This window comes from Carassius carassius, chromosome 46 (assembly GCF_963082965.1).
Source record: "Carassius carassius chromosome 46, fCarCar2.1, whole genome shotgun sequence".
Taxonomy (NCBI): Eukaryota; Metazoa; Chordata; class Actinopteri; order Cypriniformes; family Cyprinidae; genus Carassius; species Carassius carassius.
Window position 1 is genome coordinate 24817095 of NC_081800.1, and position 22903 is coordinate 24839997.

General features: G+C 35.1%; 2 protein-coding genes across 3 annotated transcripts in view; both read left to right on the plus strand.

Moving 5' to 3' along the window:
- Positions 1 to 1595: 1595 nt before the first annotated feature.
- Positions 1596 to 10785, plus strand: LOC132129403 (specifically androgen-regulated gene protein-like). Its single transcript, XM_059540982.1, has 4 exons — positions 1596 to 1666; positions 7354 to 7533; positions 8620 to 8806; positions 8884 to 10785. The coding sequence occupies exons 2-4, from the start codon at positions 7429 to 7431 to the stop codon at positions 10398 to 10400; spliced, it is 1809 nt and encodes a 602-aa protein (XP_059396965.1). The 5' UTR covers positions 1596 to 1666; positions 7354 to 7428; the 3' UTR covers positions 10401 to 10785.
- Positions 10786 to 21123: 10338 nt separating this feature from the next.
- Positions 21124 to 22903, plus strand: part of LOC132129493 (signal peptide, CUB and EGF-like domain-containing protein 3) — a 113674-nt gene continuing 111894 nt past the window's right edge. For both annotated transcript variants that reach the window (XM_059541117.1, XM_059541118.1), the window contains exon 1: positions 21124 to 21390. In XM_059541117.1, the coding sequence (XP_059397100.1) occupies positions 21294 to 21390 (97 nt within the window). In that variant the 5' untranslated portion in view covers positions 21124 to 21293. The remainder of the gene's footprint in view (positions 21391 to 22903) is intronic.

The following is a 22903-nucleotide window of genomic DNA, read 5'->3' on the forward strand; positions in this document are numbered from 1 at the left end:
ATGTACATAGGCCCTTAAAGGAAAGTAGGCCTATAGGGATGAGCATATCACAGGGCTGCTTTTCCTCATGCTTTGTGAAACGCACTCCAAAACATTTCTTACCAGAGGATAAATTGAACGTTAGAAGTTCATATTGGTCATGTTCTATTAAGTAACTAATGTTAATATAAATAATACACTGTCAGAATAAAAAGGTTGAATTTTATGGATGCAACGTGCAGCCCAAAAAGACCATTAGACAGCTGCAGCTCATCCAGAACGCTGCTGCCAGGATTCTGACTAGAACCAGAAAATCTGAGCATATCACACCAGTCCTCAGGTCCTTACACTGGCTTCCAGTTACATTTAGGATTGATTTTAAAGTACTTTTACTCGTATATAAGTCACTAAATGACCTAGGACCGAAATATATTGCAGATATGTTCACTGAATATAAACCTAACAGACCACTCAGATCATTAGGATCGCGTCAGTAATAAATACCAAGGGCTCACACAAAACAAGGGAAGTCCGCCTTTAGTTACTATGCCACCCGCTGTTGGAATCAGCTTCCAGAAGAGATCAGATGTGCTAAAACACTAGTCACATCACATTTAAATCTAGACTTAAAACTCATCTGTTTAGCTGTGCATTTATTGAATGAGCACTGTGCGATGCCCGATTGCACTGTATTTTACGTATTCACTGTATTTAATGTCAAATCATTTAATATTTTTAAATGTTTTAAATTCATTTTAAATAAGTAATTTAAAAAAAATCATTTTAAATTGCTTGTTTTATTTTTGTGATTATTTTTCTTCATTATTTTACTTTCTTTTATGTAAAGCACTTTGAATTACCATTGTGTACGAAATTTGCTATATAAATAAACTTGCCTTGCCTTAACAAACATATTTTAACCACGTGTAAACAAAATTGTTATCTAATAAGTTGTAAATAAGGCATACTGAATGTACAAATGCCTTTCAAAAATAATGTTAAATGGCTATCATTACCTATTTTAGTCTTGATTATTAAATAATTGAATAAATTGAATAATTTAAAAGTTCAGTTTGGGGGTATCCATATCGACGATACTGGCCTTTGAAAGTATCGGTATCAAAATAAGTGTAAACGTCCATCCCTAGCCAACATTTGCTCGGTGAAATTAAATTAAATGCATTTTTTTCCTATACAAAAACAAAGGTTAGGTGTTAGAGTAGGATTCTGTTTACACGACTGTGTTACTGAAGTGCACTAATAAGGTTCAGTTGTAGTATAACAACAAGTACAACTAAAGGCCCGTTCTTGTTCGATGAAGTATGGAAAGGGAACGTTTCGTTTATTAGGCTATAATCGCGATTTTATCTGCTGCCGCTTTAAACACTGGCGTTGGTAACATGATGAGGTTATGTGACAATAATGTATGTTTACCACTGTATGTTGTTTTACAGACTATTTAAGACAATGTTTACGCTTAGATTTCATTCTGAACAGCAGCGTTTACTGTAACGTGTTCATTACAGACTGTCTCAGGCGTTCAGCCAATCAGCCGCGGCTCTGAGTGTAACGCATGCTCTGATTGGCTGAGAGCCCTACGCTAGTGAAGACACTCACGCGCCCTGTGATTCAGATTAGAACAGCTGACAGACTCACAGGTGAACCCCTGCAATACCTGACGAACAAGGTAAGCCTTTATCTACCTTTCGATGGGGTTTTGACGTGATTTTCAAACTCTTATAAGGACAGGGTGTTTCATAAGCGTTAATAATAATATAAAACGGCCCAAATCTTCAAGTAAACAAACTATTTAAGCGTAAATGGCAGGCAATAGGTCACCTGTGTGTCTATAGTAGCTTTATATTAACTACCATGGCAGTTGGAGATGCCATGATAGTCTTTACTATATTATTGTGTGTTCGTTAGTAAAAAAAAATGACATATTACTGTACATCCATATTTACTTTTTCAGGGCTCAACAACAAAGGATTTTTACATTGCTTATATATAAGTTATTAGGATATGACTTTTCATATAATACTGCTATGTTGCAAATCTGCCATAATGAATGAAACATTTGAATGAAACATTTGGAGAACAGTTGCATATTGTGTGGTTCTTCCTTGATTTTATCTTGCAAAAGCTCACAAGTGTAATTCATCTAATGAAACCGAGAGCATGTTTATTGTGGTTTTATTTAGTTTTCAAAGCACACCTCGACAGCTGAGGGCTGGTCGTAAATCTTTCTGTGATGTATTGTGCTTATATGGGTGGTGTGTATAAATGATGGAGAGAGTATATTGAATTATGCAAACAGAGGTCTGCTGTGTTCATGTGTACTTTGCAGGTGGACTATGTGTGTTTATTCTCTGTAAATGATTGGCCAGGACCTGCAGATGGCTGGCCTTCATGTCACAGGCCAAATATGTCACATTTTTTGTAAAACTTTGTATAACCAGTGCAATGGTGTAGAAAAATAGTTGTCTGCAACAAGTTAATCATACAGTTGAACATCATTAAACTCAAATTTGCATGTATAGAATTCTGTGACTGGCCAATCAGAATAGAGTATTCCAGAGCTGCGTAATAAAAAGTGATACAATATTTTCCTTAAATCTTGAATATTGTTTTTTAAACTTTTAATTTTTATTTGCATAAATGTAAACTAATGCTGATATTTTGTTGTTCTACTATACATAGTACATAAAACACAAATATTATGTAACTGAAATTAGAATTATAGTTAACTAAAGCTAAAACCATAAAACAATTCCTAAACTTTATTGCTGCTAGCTGCCAAAGAAACGTTTCATTTTCAACAAATCATTTTCATTTAGACATACTAAAATAAATAAAACTGAAAAAAAAAAACTTTAAATACAAGGAAAAAATAAATATATAGGAAATATAAAAATAAGAACTAATTTAAAATACTATTAAAAACCATAATAGTATATTGATACTACAATAATTCTAATTTAAAAATGGTATTTTAAATTTTAATTATTTCATTAAATGTAAAATTATTACACTGAAAAATAAACTTAATTAAAAATGAATCACCGAAAACAAAAAAGACATAACAAATATTATATAAAATATACTGAACTAAAATCAATCTTTACAAGATGCATTATGTATGCTTATATTAATTTAGGTTACCATAAAATGACTTCAATCTGTTTCATATTCTTTGGCGTATCTCATTTACATTACAATCTGATGCTGAAATTACCGTTGCTTGTTTTTATGTCTCTAAATTGTCAAACTTTCAATTGAATTAAACGAAAGCTGATATTTGGTGGCTCTACTGTAACATTGATGTCCTGGTTCCTGTTCCAGGTCTATTTTAAGCCACCACTCCCTCAAATAAACAGAGAAAACATAAAGGCATACACTTTATGAAAACAATAGTGTATGTGGGCTCAAGGGCAAGAGCGATGATAACTTCTTGCTGTTTTAAAGCTTCATTGAGCTCAGTTGGCACATCATACCGATCCGATTTCACTTGTTTGCATTCTAGTCATAGTCAAAGACAAACCACCCTCAGCCCATAAGGAAAGGTGATTTTGTTAATACTTGAATAAATTCAGCGAGCATCAGGAATTTGCAGCAGATTCATCAGGTGCGGTGACATTCCTGGGCTTTTCTAGGTGTTGTCCGAAGCCATCGCCCTCTTCATTGCTTTGTTTCTCTCACGGAGTCACAGAAAGGTGTGTTTATAATTACCTCACCTCACCTCAGCGAGGCACAGCACCTGAAATATGCTGAATGACTCGAAAACTTTCGCACTAATAATGGCTGGCACTTACACTTGTTCACATATCTCCAGGTGATGCTGTCATCTCTGTTTTTCTGGCTCTGAAATTTCTCTCTCGAGATGTTTACTTTGTTTTAAGATGCAGGCTTTGTTTCAAAACCAAGTGATCTGCCTTCCTTTTTGTTTCTTGAGCAGTAAATCATCATATTTTCATGATTTCTGAAGATCATGTGACACTGAAGACTGGAGGAATGATGCTGAATATACAGCTGCGCATCACAGAAATAAATTACATTTAACAATATATTCCGATAGAAAACAGTGAATTTTTTTACAATATTACTGTTTTCACTGTATTTCTGATCAAAGCAGCCTTGGTGAGCAGGAGATACTTTTTTATGTACTTGAATGTTGTAATACATTATGCTTTAAAAAAATAAAAAAAGTATATTCATTAAACACACACAAAAAAACATTCAAACAGAAATATTATAATAAAATAATTCATAATTAATTAAAAAGTATGTATTTTGTATTTTTATGTTATATAATTATTTTAAACGATTTAATTGTATTTCTTAAAATGTGATTGATTGAAATTGCAAAATTTAGTATATCCATTTTTTTTTCACCAAGATCATCACAATGCATTCTGGGATTGCCTTCTCCACAAAATAACTAAGCAGTGCTGCTTTAGAATTCATCCAAGGAAAGACATCTTATAATGCAACATAGTCTTGCTGACTATCTTTCAGAAAAGTGTTGACTTCAGGTGTACACCTGTGAATGTGTTTATTTTGCCCAGAGATCTTATTGCCCCTTTAGCAGTTTCATTCTGAAATCAAACTTTCTTCATTTATTATATTAGTAATCTGGGCACATTGTGTTCTCTGGGCATAGGCTTTGAGCTCTTTCATTTAGAGTGCTTTTATTTAGATTTGTTTTGCTCCTCTCATCAGGTGTGTCATGCATATATTCTTTCATGTCACGCTGAGCTTGTGTACAGGGCGGATGCAGCTATTTACTGAACATCTAGCCATCTGTGCTTAGACATTCATTGATGAACTAATCAATTTGCAGCCTGTGCAAACTAAAGATCTGCATGCAAAAACTGCAAATCATTGTGACGGGTGTCTCCTGATGGGTCATGGACAGCAGGGACAAACAATGCAATGCAAATAAACGCAAATGCAACTAAGCATATAATCATACATTGTTAGGAGAGAAATGACTTGATCCCAAAGGCTGTGTGTCCAGTTAAATGCTACTGTATTTTGGGATAAATTAATCTGTCATTAAGTAGAATCTGTTCAAAATGCATAGATACAAACCAGGGATATTATAAAACTTAAAAAAACATTTATTGAAGAAGAATATTTTTTTTGTGTCCGTGTTTTTTCAGTTAGTTGCCAAGGCAGCACTTCTGATTTTCATATTTGTTAATTTACTAAAATTAGATTATTTTAATAAATACTGAAATTAAAATACTATGAACATTTTTCAATAAACACATTGTAATAATATATATATATATATATATATATATATATATATATATATATATATATACAGGTGCTGGTTATTATAATTAGAATGTTATCAAAAAGTTGATTTATTTCACTAATTCCATTCAAAAAGTGAAACTTTATATTATATTAATTCATTACACCCAGACTGATATATTTCAAATGTATCAAATATAACTTAAGACCAATACAAAGAAAGGATTTTTAGAAATCTTGGCCAACTGAAAAGTATGAGCATGTACAGCACTCAATACTTAGTTGGGGCTCCTTTTGTCTGAATTACTGCAGCAATGCGGCGTGGCATGGAGTCGATCAGTCTGTGGCACTGCTCAGGTGTTATGAGAGCCCAGGTTGCTCTGATAGTGGCCTTCAGCTCTTCTGCATTGTTGGGTCTGGCATATCACATCTTCCTCTTCACAATACTCCATAGATTTTCTAACCAGGTACTGGTAGCTTTGGAACTGTGTGCAGGTGCAAAGTCCTGTTGGAAAATGAAATCTGCATCTCCATAAAGTTGGTCAGCAGCAGGAAGCATGAAGTGCTCTAAAACTTCTTGGTATACAGCTGCGTTGACCTTGGACCTCAGAAAACACAGTGGACCAACATCAGCAGATGACATGGCACCCCAAACCATCACTGACTGTGGATTTACACTGGACCTCAAGCAACGTGGATTGTGTGCCTCTCCTCTCTTCCTCCAGACTCTGGGACCCTGATTTCCAAAGGAAATGCAAAATGTACTTTCATCAGAGAACATAACTGTGGACCACTCAGCTGCAGTCCAGTCCTTTTTGAAGTGAGACGCTTCGGACGCTGTCTGTTGTTCAAGAGTGGCTTGACACAAGGAATGCGACAGCTGGAACCCATGTCTTGCATACGTCTGTGTGTAGTGGTTCTTGAAGCACTGACTCCAGCTGCAGTCCACTCTTTGTGAATCTCCCCCACATTTTTGAATGGGTTTTGTTTCACAATCCTCTCCAGGGTGCAGTTATCCCTATTTCTTGTACACTTTTTTTTCTACCACATCTTTTCCTTCCCTTCACCTCTCTATTAATGTGCTTGGACATAGAGCTCTGTGAACAGCCAGTCTCTTTTGCAATTACCTTTTGTGTCTTGCCCTCCTTGTGCAAGGTGTCAGCGGTCTTCTTTTGGACAACTGTCAAGCCAGCAGTCTTCCCCATGATTGTGTAGCCTACATAACTAGACTGAGAGACCATTTAAAGGCCTTTTCCGGTGTTTTGAGTTAATTAGCTGATTAGAGTGTGGCCCCATGTGTCTTCAATAATGAACCTTTTCACAATATTCTAATTTTCTGAGATACTAACTTTGGGATTTTCCTTAGTCCACGGTTATAAACATCAAAATTAAAAGAAATAAACTTTTGAAATATATCAGTCTGTGTGTAATGAATGAATATAATATACAAGTTTAACTTTTTGAATGGAATTAGTAAAATAAATCAACTTTTTGATGATATTCTAATTATGACCAGCACCTGTACTGTATATAAAAAAGCACAAACAAAATTACTAAAACTTTAACTAAAATAAAAATGTAAAATCTAAAAATAAAGACATTCAAAATAAAACTTTAATACTATATTAAAGACACTGATGCAAACATGCTTAGGAAAAAAAAAATCATGAATAAAACTATGCAAGATGAAATCATATTCAACTACTCTAGTTAGTTTTTGAGTCTGTTCTAAACTCATATCTCGTACATATCTGTACAGTGTGTCATCAATGGTGTGACTTCAGTCATTTTTACAAAGATGATCGTGATAGAGACATTTTATGACAGAAAAGTGCTGTTAAGGTAAAGCGACGTTATCAGATGGGGAATACCATTGTACTTTAAAATACATTAGGGAACTTTATGATTAGCGCATTTATTTACGTTGTTATTGACATGATACTCTAAAAGCACGATCATGGTAAAAATCATGGCAGTGTCCAAAATAACATGCACAGAGAACATCATCTAATCATAATCATTTATTTATTTATATATATATATATATATATTATATATATATAGCTTAATCTGATGGTTTATAACTTTTTTTTTCCTTTTTTTTTTTTTAAGATTGGTCCTCTTTTTTCCATAATCAATCAAACTCCTTAAAGACCCGTGCCAGTTTCTGAACTCCTCCAATGTGCGATGCCAAAAAGTGACACCTGGCCTGGGGGCGTTTCCATTGACTCTGTGTCTGGAATGGACAGTGCAGGAAGCTGTGATAGTGTGCTCAGCAGCAACTCGGGATTTGTGAGTATGACGCCATTCATTCATTTCCTTGAATCATCTGTGATTTCTTCATAGAACAACATCCTAGAACAGTCCACTCAAAACAAACACTGATTCACCATCATGCAATTCCAAGCCTGTTATTGCAGTTATGTTTTCCCTGAAACATAAGGGAATCTTTGCATGGATCTTTTCCATGCAAAGACAGTTTATAGTGATAATATCTGTTAAGCTCTAAAAACACATGAAAAGTATCATAAAATAATTCCTTTGTGTTTGGGCGTCATAAAAGATTAAGTGAAATTTCCATTTTGGGGTTATAACTATTACGACAATCGATTTTTTTTAACACAAGGAGCGGTCTCTGCTGCTCCTTATGAATGCTGGGGGTTGAAAATTTGCTCTTGGGCAATAATGCACAAAAGAGGAATAAGGAAGAGTGGTGTGATTTTTATCTTATTTGGACTAAAGTTACTGAAACACATTTTACCGTCATTTTTTACTCATTATCATGTTCCTACAACACTTTGAATACAGATACAGAATGCAAATACTCTATATACATATGAGGTGTTTTCAACCTTCAAAAATGCATAGAAGAACCATAAAAGCATGTTTAATTGTTCAAAGATTAGGGTCACTAAGATTATTTTTTTATGTTTTTGAAAGAAGTCTCTTCTGCTCACACAGGCTTCATGTATTTGATTAAAATAAAATATTATTACAAATTAAATTAACTTTTCTATTTGGATATGTTGTAAAATGCAATTTAATCCCGTGATCAAAGCTGAATTTTCAGCATCATTATTTGAGTCTCGTCACATGATCCTTCAGAAATCATTCTAATAAGCTGATTTGCTACTCGAGAAACATTTCTTATTATTAGGGTTGAAAACTGTTATTTTTGTTTAAACTGTGGTGCATTTAAATTTTAACAATTCTTTAATGAATAGAAAGTTTCAAATGACAGCATTTATTTGAAACTGAAATCTTTTATGAGATTGTTTTTAGTCATTTTTGACCAATTAAATGCATCCTTGCTGAATAAAATCAAGTTTAAAATCAGTTATCATAAATAAATTAAAAAAAGTGTTCTTTGTGTGATAGAGTGATGATAGTCTAGAGCACCTTTCTGCTGAAGAGAGAGCCTGTCTCATGTTCCTGGAGGAAACCATTGAGTCGCTGGAGGTCGAAGACGACAGCGGTTTGTCTAACGATGAGCCTGATCGCCCAACTAATGGCATTAAAGATAAAACTGCTCAGCGGAAGTCCATCTACCAGAACAAATCTGATGGTAAGCAATAGCAGAATAAATTAAAGTACCTTTTAAATGGTCTATTTGAATAATGGCTCATAAATGTTCTCCTTCAGAGCTATCAGCTCACGTGGACCCAAGCAAAGTGACTGGAAGAGATCGTAAACCATCCCAGAAGTACCTTGTGCCAACTCCTTTACTCCTTGCCAGTAGGAATAAGATAGTCAGCAAGCCAATGGAATCACCTCCCAAAGAAGCACCTGTGGTATTTATTGACGCACCTGATGGGTTTAGATCAAGCCCTGACATTCAACAACCTGAAAGGACAGTTCCCAAAGAAGCTGCTTCAAAAGTAGCACCGGCCAAACCAAGCATTGGACTATTAAGTGATGTGATGGACTTGCCACCTTCCTTCATACCTGAACCTCCAGTTAGAACAAGTTTGCCTAGTGAATCGAAAGCCAAAGATGGTGCACCAAAGAGTTTGGATGTCAAGATTCAGACAAAGCAGGAGAAACAGTCCTCAGAGGTGTCTCTGGAATTCATTCCTCCACCTTCAGACTTCATGGATGAACCAGCGGAGAAGATAAGCCTCTCTTATTCGCCACCACCTCCACAGGTTTACGACGAGCCACCAGAATGGGTTCCCGAGCTCCCCAAAACAGAGCCTCAAGTTGCTGCTGGATCTGTCAAGCCAACTGTGGTGGCCAAATCAGTGAGTGCAGACCCAGATATGTCAACTAATCCATTATCCCACAATGAGATCAAAAACCTGCACAAGGACTCCATGAAGAAAACACCTCACTTGACTCCGTTAAAAGTTGCACACCATTCTGCAGCGGACAAACCGATGACGCCTTCGCCATCTTCAGAACATGTGCCGAAAGAGTACAGCGATCCCAAAAGCCCACCGGCTGTGGCGCCCAAACCCAAGAAGCTGCCATCGAATATAATCATCAAAAGCCACAAGGATCCGGGGACCATGCATTCGTTACTTCCTCAAACCGAGCGTGCTCCAATGGATCCGCAGAAGACCCGAATGGAGGCTTTGAAAAAATTAGGCCTGCTGAAGAACGAAGAGGTTGAAACGGGCCATGGGATGTCTCTTTCTCATTCGCCAACATTCAGAGCTAAAAAGCCTCAGCCGCTTTGTAACACAACAGAACCTGTTCAGGAACTGTCCAGACTTTCCGAAATCCCTGTTGCAGGGGATGTGCAACTACTAGCAGATCATCTAAAGCACCAAGATGCAAAAAGCAGGGAAGGTTCATTGAAGAATCAACCGACAAGGTCCTATGAGATCAAAACTGCATCACTGGAGCGCACAATGTCTCGAACGGTCGCTGACCCTGCGTCACAGACGACAAACCCAGACAGAACCCAAGTTGAGTTGTCGCCAGGTCAGTTACGAAAGAGCAGAGTTCGGCCTCCTTCTGTAGGGAGCGCAAAGGACTTTGGTATTGGCCATCATGCTGACGATTCAACCAAATCACTCAACGCAGCTGCGGTTCAGCAAGGGAACGATGGCCAAAAGTTGCCCCGCTCTGGAATAAGCGTGATGATCTCTCCGCACAATAAAAATGGAGAGAACCGAAGGGAAGCCTTAAAGAAACTGGGATTACTGAGGGACTAATCTATGGTGCTACTGACTTTCTATGGTTACTCAATTCACAATTTATTCTGGGTAATAGGAACATTAGCATAGAAATGGCAAGTGCTGATGAAACAGACTTTGACATCGTTTGTGATGCTTGTGGTCAAATTGCATCTTTAGCTACCTGCTTAGTAAGTGACACAACGTAATATTTGCAATTTCTTCTAAATTGTTTTGTGAAGGCTGCGTCTACATGAATTCAGATTAACCTTAAAACAGCATTTTCTGCTCTTCTGTTGTTTTCCAAAAGTTGCTTGTCAATTTGAAAACATCATAAAATTCACAGAGGCAATTTACGTAATCAGATTACTTTTTCAAGTAGCTAGGAAAGTAACAAGTTACTTTTTCAAATAAGCAATGTTAATTTGTTTTCCCATTTATTCACTGAAATCCTCTCTTGTCTCTGTGGTGAGAGAAATTGGGAGTATTATTTTTAGAATATAAGTATATATTAATGAAAAATACTGGAAGATGGGAAATGCATTTTCTTGCCCCTAAAATACATATTTTGGTGTAATATATTCTGGTTAATGTAGAAATATATTTTCAATTTAAAAAAATGTATTTCATTAAGTTTCACTGTATAAAACACACATTTAGCATATATTTTGGCCAGGAAAAATGAATATATAATTTTTGCTTTATGGATAACAATTTCAATGTTAGTGGAAGGCCTCAAAACGTGTTTTCAGATTGATCCCAATAAAGTGGACGTAGCCTAAGACAAGAACATGTTATTGGATATTATATTGCCGTAGCATTAAGATAATGATGGTTTCCAGATCACTTTCACTTTTTGTGTAATGTAAAATGTAAATATAGTTGCAGTATTTTCCTCTGAAAAATAAAAATAGAAACATCAGATTACCACAAGATTTTTCTATATATATTATAATTATTTGTTTAAATAATCTAATTTCTGGTGTACATATCTCTTTGTTAAAAAATGCCAATCACACCGTTTTAGAAACTTTTAAATAAAATAAAGTTATTCTAGTAAAATAATAGCCTGCTCTGCAAAAAAAAATATTAACATATGCCAGTGATTAAATGCATATATTTATATATGCTCCACAATTAAAAAATATTTGAACTACACTGAGGAGTTAATGCATCTAGAATTTGGAGGAGTTCTGTAAATATGATTCATATTAAAACAGGATCGTGCAGATCCTTGAAACGCTTCGTAGTAGTAGTTTGTTGCCCTCGTCTCTGAGGCACGAATAGAGATCCATGTTTTTCTTGTCAACAGAGTCTCGCTGAGGTAACATTCTGAGAGTTCCTTTCATAACATCAGCTGCTTGTTTCAGACGAGGCAGGAACTCGTCCGACCTGATCCGGTGCAGCAGGGGTTTGTGACCTGCTGTTCTTTGTCTTTGAGCCTGAAGTGAATCTGGCTTCGGCAAGCATCATTTAGCATTTGAACAGGTGCAGGAGTTTGTATGCCGTTCGGCTTAGAAAATATAACTACAATAGCACAATGCTCAGGACAATACAAAAGATTTAAAACACTAAAGAAAAAATTATAATAGTTCAAAGACAACTGCTCTTTAGTTTGCACGCAAATTTAAGAGTTGACGAAACAGAAAGTGATTTAGAAATATAAACATAATATCTAAAAACAAATAAAATATCCATTTATAGCACAAAAGCAACTATATCAACTAATATATATATATATATAAGATTAACAGGCGCAGAGTTTCTATTTATAACAAGTGTTTGCGGCGTTGAGCAATGTAGCCAATCACAGACAGATCTGTTGATTTCTGGAACGCAACGGCCAATCAGAAGTGTTCGAGTTGGACTCCACTCATCGCTCAAAACGCCGGAGTTCTTGTGCAGCGCTGCTCACTAATCCTCTCATGACAAGTAACGTTAGGCCATGATGTCATCTCATATTTTCCATGTTCAAAATAAAAGGTGTTCACTGAATGACTAATTTGCTGTCTGTTCAAAACACATCGTATGAGTGTCTGCATGCAGGCCTTTAATTAAGCGTTAAAACAGTTTGCAAGATTGTTTCACGACCGTGGGATGAAAACGATCGCTGCGGGCGCCAGATCCAGCTTTTATAAGCATCTGTGGACTTATCTTTTCCACTTAATTCGACACTTTACAAAGTATTAAAGTTTGAAGTTGCATTTTAGGGTTAGCGATATCTTATTTACAAAATATTAGAAAAAAATTCTGGTTATTCTTATTATTATTCTGGTGTTTAATTTTCATAGCAATATCTGGCAATACTGCATCGTCGGCTCTTAAACTGACAGTAATCAAAAATATCCCACAGATAGGATTTGTAAAGGCAAACGTAATGATATTATCTGTCAGAAATGTTAGCAATGCTATAAAAAACACCAGTACAAGCCATGAAGAAGTCTATGCTATTTCATTCAGCCCACAGTAAATAATTTCACAGTCGTCATAAAATCATTCATATGAGCACTAGACAATGAGGTATAGGGAAATGGACAAGATGACGGAGTTTTCAAAAGTTATGTCAGACTCTCTGGAATGACTGAACGTGCCTCCAGAGAGCGAAAGATGAGTCAGAAGTGACTCAAGTCAGCAGATTTTGAATCCCAATTGACATGAGAACTGATAAAACATACCCGAGATGTTTCTATGAGGGCCCTATGCAAGACTGCAGTTTTTTAATCCCGTGACGCCCTCTAGTGGAAATGTTTATTCATCTGCACAAATGATGCCTACTTCTTCAATCTACTTAAAAGAACAGAAGAAACAGTTATTGAATTTTTAGTATTTGAAGAACTATGTATTTTTAGTTTGCAGCATGCTTTGCATGGTTCATGATTGTCAGCGTAAATGTCTGAATTAAGCGTTAATTAAAGGTTTTGAGTAAAGGAAAGACTTATTGTTTAACATTCAGTCATGTTGCAGGTTTAAAAGACTTTATGTTGGTGTGTTTGTGGTTATCGGGGCTTCATGAAATACCAACATTTGGAGCTTTAATCAATGAATAATATCTGTGGTAAAGTCAATGCATTATATGTCACATACCAAAAGGAAATTGTGTAGCTTGCTAAAATGGGCCATTGCCAGTAAATTACAGGAATACACACACACACACACACACACACACACACACACACACACACACACACACACACACATATATATATATATATATATATATGTATATATATATATATATATATATATATATAAGATAATTGATTTGATTAATTTTTTTATTAGATTTATTTCTTTTATTTCAGCTATATTTCAAATAACTATTTTAATAGTTTTAGTGAATGATACCCACACTGTGATACAGTATTCCATGCCGTAAGCTTTTTATATTTTTGGTTTTAATTGTAAAGTTTTAGTTATTTTACGTGCTTTTGTCCAGTATTAGTCATTTTAGTACCTAAACATATTTCAGTTTGCCAAAGCAACATTTCAAAAAATTTTACGTTTTTAATCCAATACACACCGTGTAGGATACAGTATTCCATAAAGTAAACTTTTTATATTTTTAGTTTTCATTTTATTTATTTATTTTTTAATTCTTCTATTTTTATTAGTCCACCCCCCCCCCCCCCCACCACACACATCTTTGTTTCGTAATTTTTATTTTGTCACTTTTACTAAGATTTTTATTTTTTAGTAATTTTAATGCATGAACTTATTTTCCAAGGCAACATTTCTAATGTTCTTTTAAATATTAAACTTTTCATCTAATGTTAATATTTTATTTAGAATACCATTTCTGACATGAAAAAAAAAATCTCATACTACTCCATTCCAAATTTAGCCCATGAATGGAAATTTTGCATGCTTCGTATAATGTACAAACTATAGACACTGCTGCAATAATAAGAGAGTATATAGTAAAGAGTAGTATGCTTATATGATATTCCAAAACATAATCATTTTGAAAATTTTAAAAAATATTGTCTGACACTGGCATTAACATGCACCAGACGACCACAGACCCTGCAGAGAATGCAACCATAGTTTGCAGGTTCAAACCCCCAAAGATTGGTTTGTGATATTTCACCATTGTGCCCTTGAGCGGTCCACCTCAGGTAACTCCAGGGGGATCGTCCTTGCAAAGTGAGCTGTAAGTCACTTCATATAAAACCAGTGATTAAACCATCACAAGAGGTCCAGATGGTCGGTTTCTAGAGGTCAGAGCTGTCTGAGACCTCTTCTTTTAATGATGGATGAAGACAAGTAGTTTTTTTAGGTCGCTGGTGTTCAGTAATTAAACAGCAGAAGCTACTTTAATCTACCAGTTAGCAATTCCATTCATCCTAAAGGGGCTGTGTGTAGAATTCAGAAACACAACAGAAATATGAGAGCAGTGAGAAAGCAAGGGTTAAGAAAGCAAGAACATAGAATAATATGAAAGTGTTTGCACCAGCTCTGCAATTCACCGGGGTCATGTTGATGCATGATGACACTGCTATGATTATAAAGTATATTTGGGACTAAGTTACCTTTATTTGTATAGCACTTTATACAATACTGATAGTGTAAAAGCAGCTTAACAGTGTCGAACAGGAAAGTATAGTTAACCAATAATGCAAAAGGACAATAACAAAGAGTTTATAATCCATTTTCTATAATACAGAATAACTCTTTTGACAGTAACCTGAATATAAACATCCATATTTTTTTTTTGTTGGTTTTTTTTTTTTACACATCGAAACAGCATGTCTTCATCACATCTTTTTCCCTGAAGTTGAGTCCCAATCCAAGCTGATTTATTTGCTCTTTACTGTTTGTTTGTTGATATGGAAAAGGAAACTATGTCCTGGGGGAATAATAGACAGCATATTTTATTCAGAGCCAATGATAGTCTGCATCAACCAAATTCCAACCAAATACTTTTCATGTGAGAAGGTGCATTATCTACTCATCTCATTTTAATAGCAGTGAAATCATGCAAATAATTTCATTTTATGTTTGTTTTAAATAAAAGGAAGAACATTTCGATATAAAATGCAAAAATGTATTCTTCCCCCCGCCCTCCTCCATAATCAACATTTAGCCTTTTAATTAAGTTTTACATGTGCTAAAATAACTAAAACTAAAATGGAAGTAAAAACTACACTGACACACTAAAGTAAAAAAATAAAATAAAGTATTTAAAAAATTGAGAAAAAGAAAACATTCAAAATATGAATTAAAGCAATATTTAGAAATCTAACTTTTTTTTTTAATTTAGTGGAATATCATTTTCATTTAGTTTAATGTGATGTACAGTAATAAAATAATTTAAAAAGTAATAAAAAAGTGTACTGACACATTTACAAAAACGAATAAAAATGTTAACCATGAAATTATTTTTTTATTGGAATTTAAAAAAATAAAAACAAATTCAAAATATTGACCAAAACTATCAAAAAATTGTTTGTGTATGTATGTAATTCTGGGTTAAATAAATAATCTAATATTATATATTATTGGCCACAACAGAAAAAAAAAATTATTTTTTCTATATTTTTTCTACATCGCATTATTTTGAATGATGAAATAAATGGAAAATGGTGTAGTTTTGTCATCTACCAGCAGGGGCGCTACGCCAAAGTTAACTGCCTTAGGGTTTGCTGATATCTGATTGGTTGTCATATCCTTGGAGGGCGTGCCTTTGGAGAAAAGTTGTGTGTTTGAAGTAATTGGGGGTTGTTTTAACCCTATAGCAGCTTTTATTTATTATCTAATAGTTCAAGGCCTGTGGAGAGATGTGTTAGCTCGTAGACCGGGAATGCTGTCTGTCATGGGATGATTTTCATATCACTCCCATATGATCTGTGCAGGCTCAAGTGTCTCATGCTGCAGGTAGGCCAAGACTTCATGAGAACCTACTTAAAACACGAGCTGATCACCAGGGCAGTCACCACAATAACCTCCTGAGCTCATATCTTCAGTTATTCCCCTCCATATGAACGCAGATTAAACACAGTCATCACAAAACAAGCCCCAGAGTGCAACACAGTGACCAGGAGGTTGTTTTTAGATGCGTTCTTTGGTTCATTGGCTCATTTGAGAGCCTTTAGAGACAAATCTGTCTCTTAGAAGCTATTTTGGTTTGCCTTCATAAAAAAAGCTGCCCTCTAAGGGTGCATCTCATTGAAATGTAATATTTCAAATTAGATTTTATTTTTATATATTTGTTTACTTTAAAGTTTTGTGTTTTTGTCAGTTTTATGTGTCTACATAGTATTTGTTCATTTTTTTTAGGTTTATCTTGTTTACTTTCAGCTATTTTAATACTTTTAACAAAAATGAGAAAGGTTGCCTTGTTAACTTATTTCAGTTGGTGTTTTTATTGTATTTTAGTTTGTTTTTTTATTTTTTTATTTCAAGTAACAAATATTTTGTTTATGGGTTTAGTTTTATTGTTAGTTAACAACAATAATCACATTTGACTTGAATTTGCCATTAGTATGTTCCATATATAATATTTTATGTTAATGTAATATTTCAGTAATAATAAAATCATCATGCAAAAAATTTGCTAAAGTAGTCAATTGTTAATTGAACTAAGCTTATTTATTTAAATGACAAATATGAACATTTATTATTATTATTATTATTATTATTATTATTATTATTATTATTTACAGAAGTTGCACGTTGGATGCTGGCATTGTCTTCTCTGTAAATAATATATGTGATGCTGAATTTGTGAATTTGGCCAAAAGAAGGTAATCTATAAATGTTAGAACATGCCTTGCATCATATTTTAAATGATATTATATACATTATATTAACATATGTTATTAACATAACATACAATTCAGTATGTTAAATTGTAATAATATTTCACAATATTACTGTTTTTATCTTTTTTTTTTTAGTCAAAGAAAATGCAGCCTTAATGAACAGAAGAGACTTCTTTCAAAAACATAAAAAATCATACTGATCCCAAACTTTTGAATGACAGTATATATAATAAATATCCACCAAACTCAGATCTATAGCTTCTTTAATGTTGTTTTAATCCTGAATATTCGTACATCTATATAAGATTTATTTGATGGTGTTTTAATGGAGTTTCTTTGAAGAGCTGAACAGATATGGTCACTATGAAGTACTAGTATTGAAACCATGCCGAAGACTGCAAAAGGCTTTAAAACAAAGACAGAGTGTTACTTTCATCTCACACTCATCATCATCATCATCTTCGTCATCAGTTGTATGTTGTGCTGCTCATCTTGACCTCTAGATGTCCCCAGAGCGCACCTGGAGTTTCATCAGGTTACATCAATCCGTGATCTTGTAAATCTGTTTCTCTTCTGAAAGATTAAAGTCAGCTGAGTCACGCCCTTCAGAAGCCCATCGAGCAGATCAAGAGGGAATTGTGTCTCTTTCTGAGATGCAGTGAGACTGAGCTTGGTTTAGTCTAATTGCATGACTCACACTTGCAAGAACTGTGTGGGCATATCCAGGTTGATGAAGCTTTCAAGACAATCAAAATATCCAGATTATTCCAGCCTGATGTTACAAAACATCTGTCCACTGGGTGGTCCAGTCGACTTGTGTGACGAATGGGAAAATACGTGAAAATACGTGAACAGGGTCAAAAAGTCTGAAATGCCCAGTGTTTTTTATTGTAAAATGTTTAGTTACAGTTTATATGATCAGGGAAACGATATAAATTTGAATAGAAAGATTTAAGATGTTATAAAAAGCATCTGTGAGCAAAAAAAAAAAAAAAAGACCGTCTACTAAAATGTAAAAGTTTTTTTTATATATATACTTTTCAGCAAGGATGCATTAAATTGATCAAAAGTGACAGTAAAGACATTTGTAATGATGCAAAATATTTATTTCAAATAAATGCGGTTCTTTTAAACTTTCTGTTCATCAAAGTATCCTGGGGAAAAAAATCACTGACTGGAGTAATGATGCTGAAAAAACAGCTTTATATGCATGAGGACTTAGACTTTTAGACATATATTCTTTAGACTTGTATACTGTTTTATTGTTTTACTCAAATAGACTTATTTATGCGCAGAACAAGAAATGTACTTATCAGCTACACATACCCAGATGCATCTAACCTTACTCTAGTCTCAAATTAGCATATCGTCAGTTTTCCACGGTAGCATGCATAGTAGCTAAATGAAGCATGCTTTCATCCATTTTCTAAATAATGTGTCTGTGAGGACCAGAATTTGATTCGGCATTGAAAGAAATGTGTTTGAAAGCCGTGACCTAGTTCTCGCATCCAGGTTCACAATGTCGAGAATATTACAGTGCAGAAAGGTGAAGTCATGCGAATCAATGAAGTACCAAGCAGTTCATAAAACAAAAACAAAAAAAACTTAAAGAGTAAGTTCGTCGAGCGCAGTAATGATGGAGCAGGGACAGGATGAAGCTTGCCTCCGCCTGCCTTTGTTGAACTGTACTGGTGTTTAAGTCTGGAGAAAAACTGTATGTTTAATGACAGCATGGATTCTGTTATTCGGAGGACTGACCTCGAGCTAAAACATGAGATCCAGAGGAATGTCCCAAACAATTATCTGGCAATATTGAACACACACCAGAGAAGACGAAAGGGGGGAAAATCTATTGTGATTTGATTTCTCTTTCTTTGGATGTGTGAGTAATGAGACTGACTTTCTCCAGGACAAAAGCTGTGGTTCCCTGTTATGAAAGCGGAGGAAAGGCCAGAGGTAAACGCGAGCGGAAATCGCACCAGGTGTCTGAAGTCGTGAAGGAGCCTACAGACAAGGGTGACTAAAGTTTCCAAGAAAATTACATCCAGAAGTGTAATTTTCCAGGGTTTTTCTTGGAGGTTAAAGCATGCATGATATCACACTTCTGGCATTTTTTGTTGTTGTTTTAATTGTTCCAGGGGTTAATTGTCGTCTGTAGGAAACCCTGAATCATTATGTTGTGCTTGAACAGGCCTGTTCTGACACGATCTTTCAGTACGTGGGATGCTGTGCACGAGGAGCTGGAAAGCAAATGCCTTCGGGATGCGAATCTGCGAGATGCAGCCCAAATATGTAACCGAGGATCAATTATGAGTTGCTCAACGTGTCTCGGCTGCACATACTTTCAGGAGTTGAATGAGAGGGAATCGGTGAATTGCACGTGGCTCCCGGAGCGTCTGACCTCTGGTGCCCGACGGAAGCTGTTTCCATGGCAACCCCCCGCTCTCCCGCCGCCCGTCCCGCTGCTGATTGTGAATTCCTGCAAGGTCAGAAAGAGAGAGACTCGTCTGTGCACTTGGTGAAGCAAAATGTGTTGCTATTCTTGTGAGAAACTGCTGTTTTGTGCAGTGATTTAAACGAATAGTTTACTCCCCCTCAGGCCATCTAAGATGTAGATGAGTTTGCTTCTTCAGATTTGGAGAAATATAGCATTGCATCAGTGTCTCATCAATGGATGCTCTGCAGTGAATGGGTGCCGTCAGAATGAGAGTCCAAACAGCTGATAAAAACATCACAATAATCCACAGCCACTCCATCAGTCCATCAGTGTTTATAAGAAACAAATCCATCATTAAGACATATTTATTTTCAAACCATTACCTCTCGTCTGAATCAGGAGAGAAATGTATGCACAGATTAAACGCCATTTACTGAATAAATAAGACTTTTTCACTGGAGGAAGCGTTATTATATATCATGGAATCATATTTTCATGTAACTTGCTTCGATGTGAACTGATGGACTGGAGTGGTGTGGTATATTGGGATGTTTTTATCAGATGTTTGGACTCTCATTCTGACGGCACCCATTCACTGCAGATGATTAATTAGTGAACAAGTGATGTAATGCTACATTTATCCAAACTGATGAAGATATGAACTCATCTACAGTTTGGATGGCACAAGGATGAGTAAACTATCAGCAACTTTAAAACTATTCCATTAAAATTAAATTTCTTCTCAATTGGTTATTGAACCATTAAAACTGAATAAATTGATTGAGCAGACTCTCAGCATGATTACCACTGGATGAATAACAGCTCTTTAGAAATAAACATATTAGATTTAGATTAGATTCAACTTTATTGTCATTATACAGAGTACAAGTACAGAGCTAATGAAATGCAGTTAGCATCTAACCAGAAGTGCAAGAATATAGTGTTTTATATACATAAAAGTGCAGAGAAAGTAAAGCTATGATATAAAGAATGTACAGTGGAGTTGCTATATACAATATTGAGCAGAGTATATACAGAATATAAATATGAATGCAATGTAGAGATTGTATGTACATTATGAACAGAGCAATGAAGGAGTATACATTATGAACAGCAGGAACGTGAGAACAGTGGTAATAAATACAATTGGATGAGTGTGCAAAAATATTCTATTCAAAATAACAGTAGTGCAATGATATTTTTTATAGAAATAGTTTACTGTGCTTGTACAGTAACAACTTTAGACAGTTTATAGTGTAATATGCGTTTATTAACACATTTAACAATGCAGCCAAAAGCCTTTTAGCCGTTTTTAGTATAAGAAGTTTAGTTTTATACTTTCTAGTGTTCTTCCATTTAAATAATTAGCAAAAGCAATAACCGCGCGTAATTAATGTATTTGCGTTGATTATTTGTAGAACTTTATCAATTATAAATTTACCAATAAAGATTAATTGACCAAGGTCTCTCCTCCCCCTTCCTCCCTCTCTCTCTCTCTCTCTCTGTGAGTCTCCAGCAGGACTGAAGACCATGAGCTCGAGCGTGTTTCTCCTCCTGATCTCCGCTAAACCTAGAAATAAAACACACGCACTCTCTCTTTCTCTCTCTCTCTCCCTTTCTCATTCAACAGACGCTCCGTTTCCAGCTCCAGGAATAAAGCTTCATACACGTTTGGACTCTTTTGTCTTGCTTTGATTTGTTTGCCCCTCTCTGTGAAGGTTCAAGGTGTGTAATATGATGTTCATGTCTGGTTTTGGATTATTCAGCGTCGCTCTGATGCTCTTTGTCCAGCAGTCAGCCATCAGCGCATCTGCCAGCAGAAACCCGCAAGGTAAGTTTCCCTTTAACCATGATGCCTTTTGGCTGAGGAATGATTTGGGGGAAAAAAATAAGTATTTGATGATTCGTGCTCAGTAAGAAAAACTTAAGGTAGGCTATGCAGTTTCCCCAAACTGCGCTGAAGTAGACTTAAACAGGATTTTTTAGCATCTTTGAACTGTTTATACTGTGCAGATGTTTATCATAAAGTTTAGAGAATTTCGTGATGGGTTTATTTTCGCATTGACTGCAATAAAAATGCACCAAACTGTAAAATATACCGCACTACTTTTGGTAGATGTTGACGAAACCAGCCCAGTTAACGTTACACAGTCTTTCTGTTACATTAAAGGCAGTACGTTTTTGCTTATTGCACATGCATGGTGTCAAATGTTTGAGGGGAAGAATGCAGATGTTTAGCATGCAAATAAGTGGCTCTAAAATGAAATGATTTAGAGTTCAGTCTCATTTTGGGACCAAATTCGACTGAAATGCCGTATTAGAACCATTTTTTTGTTCCCAAAAAAACTTTTAATGAACAGTTCTTATAAAACCTTTTTTTTCTTAGTATTAAGAACGTTTTAATATTCCAAAGAATCTATTTCCATTGTTAAGAACATTTTGTGCAATGTAAAGGTTCCATGGATGTTAAAGGTTCTTTATGGAATCACAGATGCCAGTAAAGGATAATTATTTTTAATAAATGTGTGTAGAATAGATTATTCTTGAGTCAAGAGGGCAGGGCATGGCTGCAACAACCTTCTAAATCTAAGATAACTCTTAGTTATAATTATAAACAAATGACCACTAAGGGTTTTCTTAACCTGAGGGGTTTGTAGGAATCGTCTGCAGATCCCTCTCAAGCACCTGTAGAATAAAGATGTTTAGAGTTCGCAGGGTCGTGCACCACTGGTGTGATCTAGTATCCAACTGATGCATCTCTGGAATTATTACATTACATAATTTCTGACTGTTGCATTGAAATCATTTCATGATGGCATAAAATGCTGAACCAAATTACTTAGGATGTCCAAATTTGTTCCAAAACTCCTACAACTCAAATTCCAGGCACTGTCCCCTGCCCATCTAAAAATAAATAAATAGTTTTATATAGATTTACTTAATTGTAACTTACATAGGAATTACATTACTGTGTATTAAATGTGTTTTCAAAAAACAGACAGCAATGTGATATGCTTGTTTTGGGGCAGGTTAATAAAGTAAAGTAGTCAGTCACATCAACAACTGGCTGACAGAACTGAATACATCCTTAAAAAAATATTTATTTATTTATTTTAGATGACATCAGTTCCGTGTAGAATCTTTAACATCCATTGAATTTTCCTATTGGAAAAGGGTTCTTAAGATTAATATATATATATATATATATGTTCCAAAATCGTGATGCCATACAATAACCATTTTTGGTTCTTCAAAGAACCTTTAGTGAACAAAAGAACAATTTTTTAAGCAAGAAGAACATTTTGATAATTTAAAGAACCTTTTTCTACTAAAAATAACCTTTT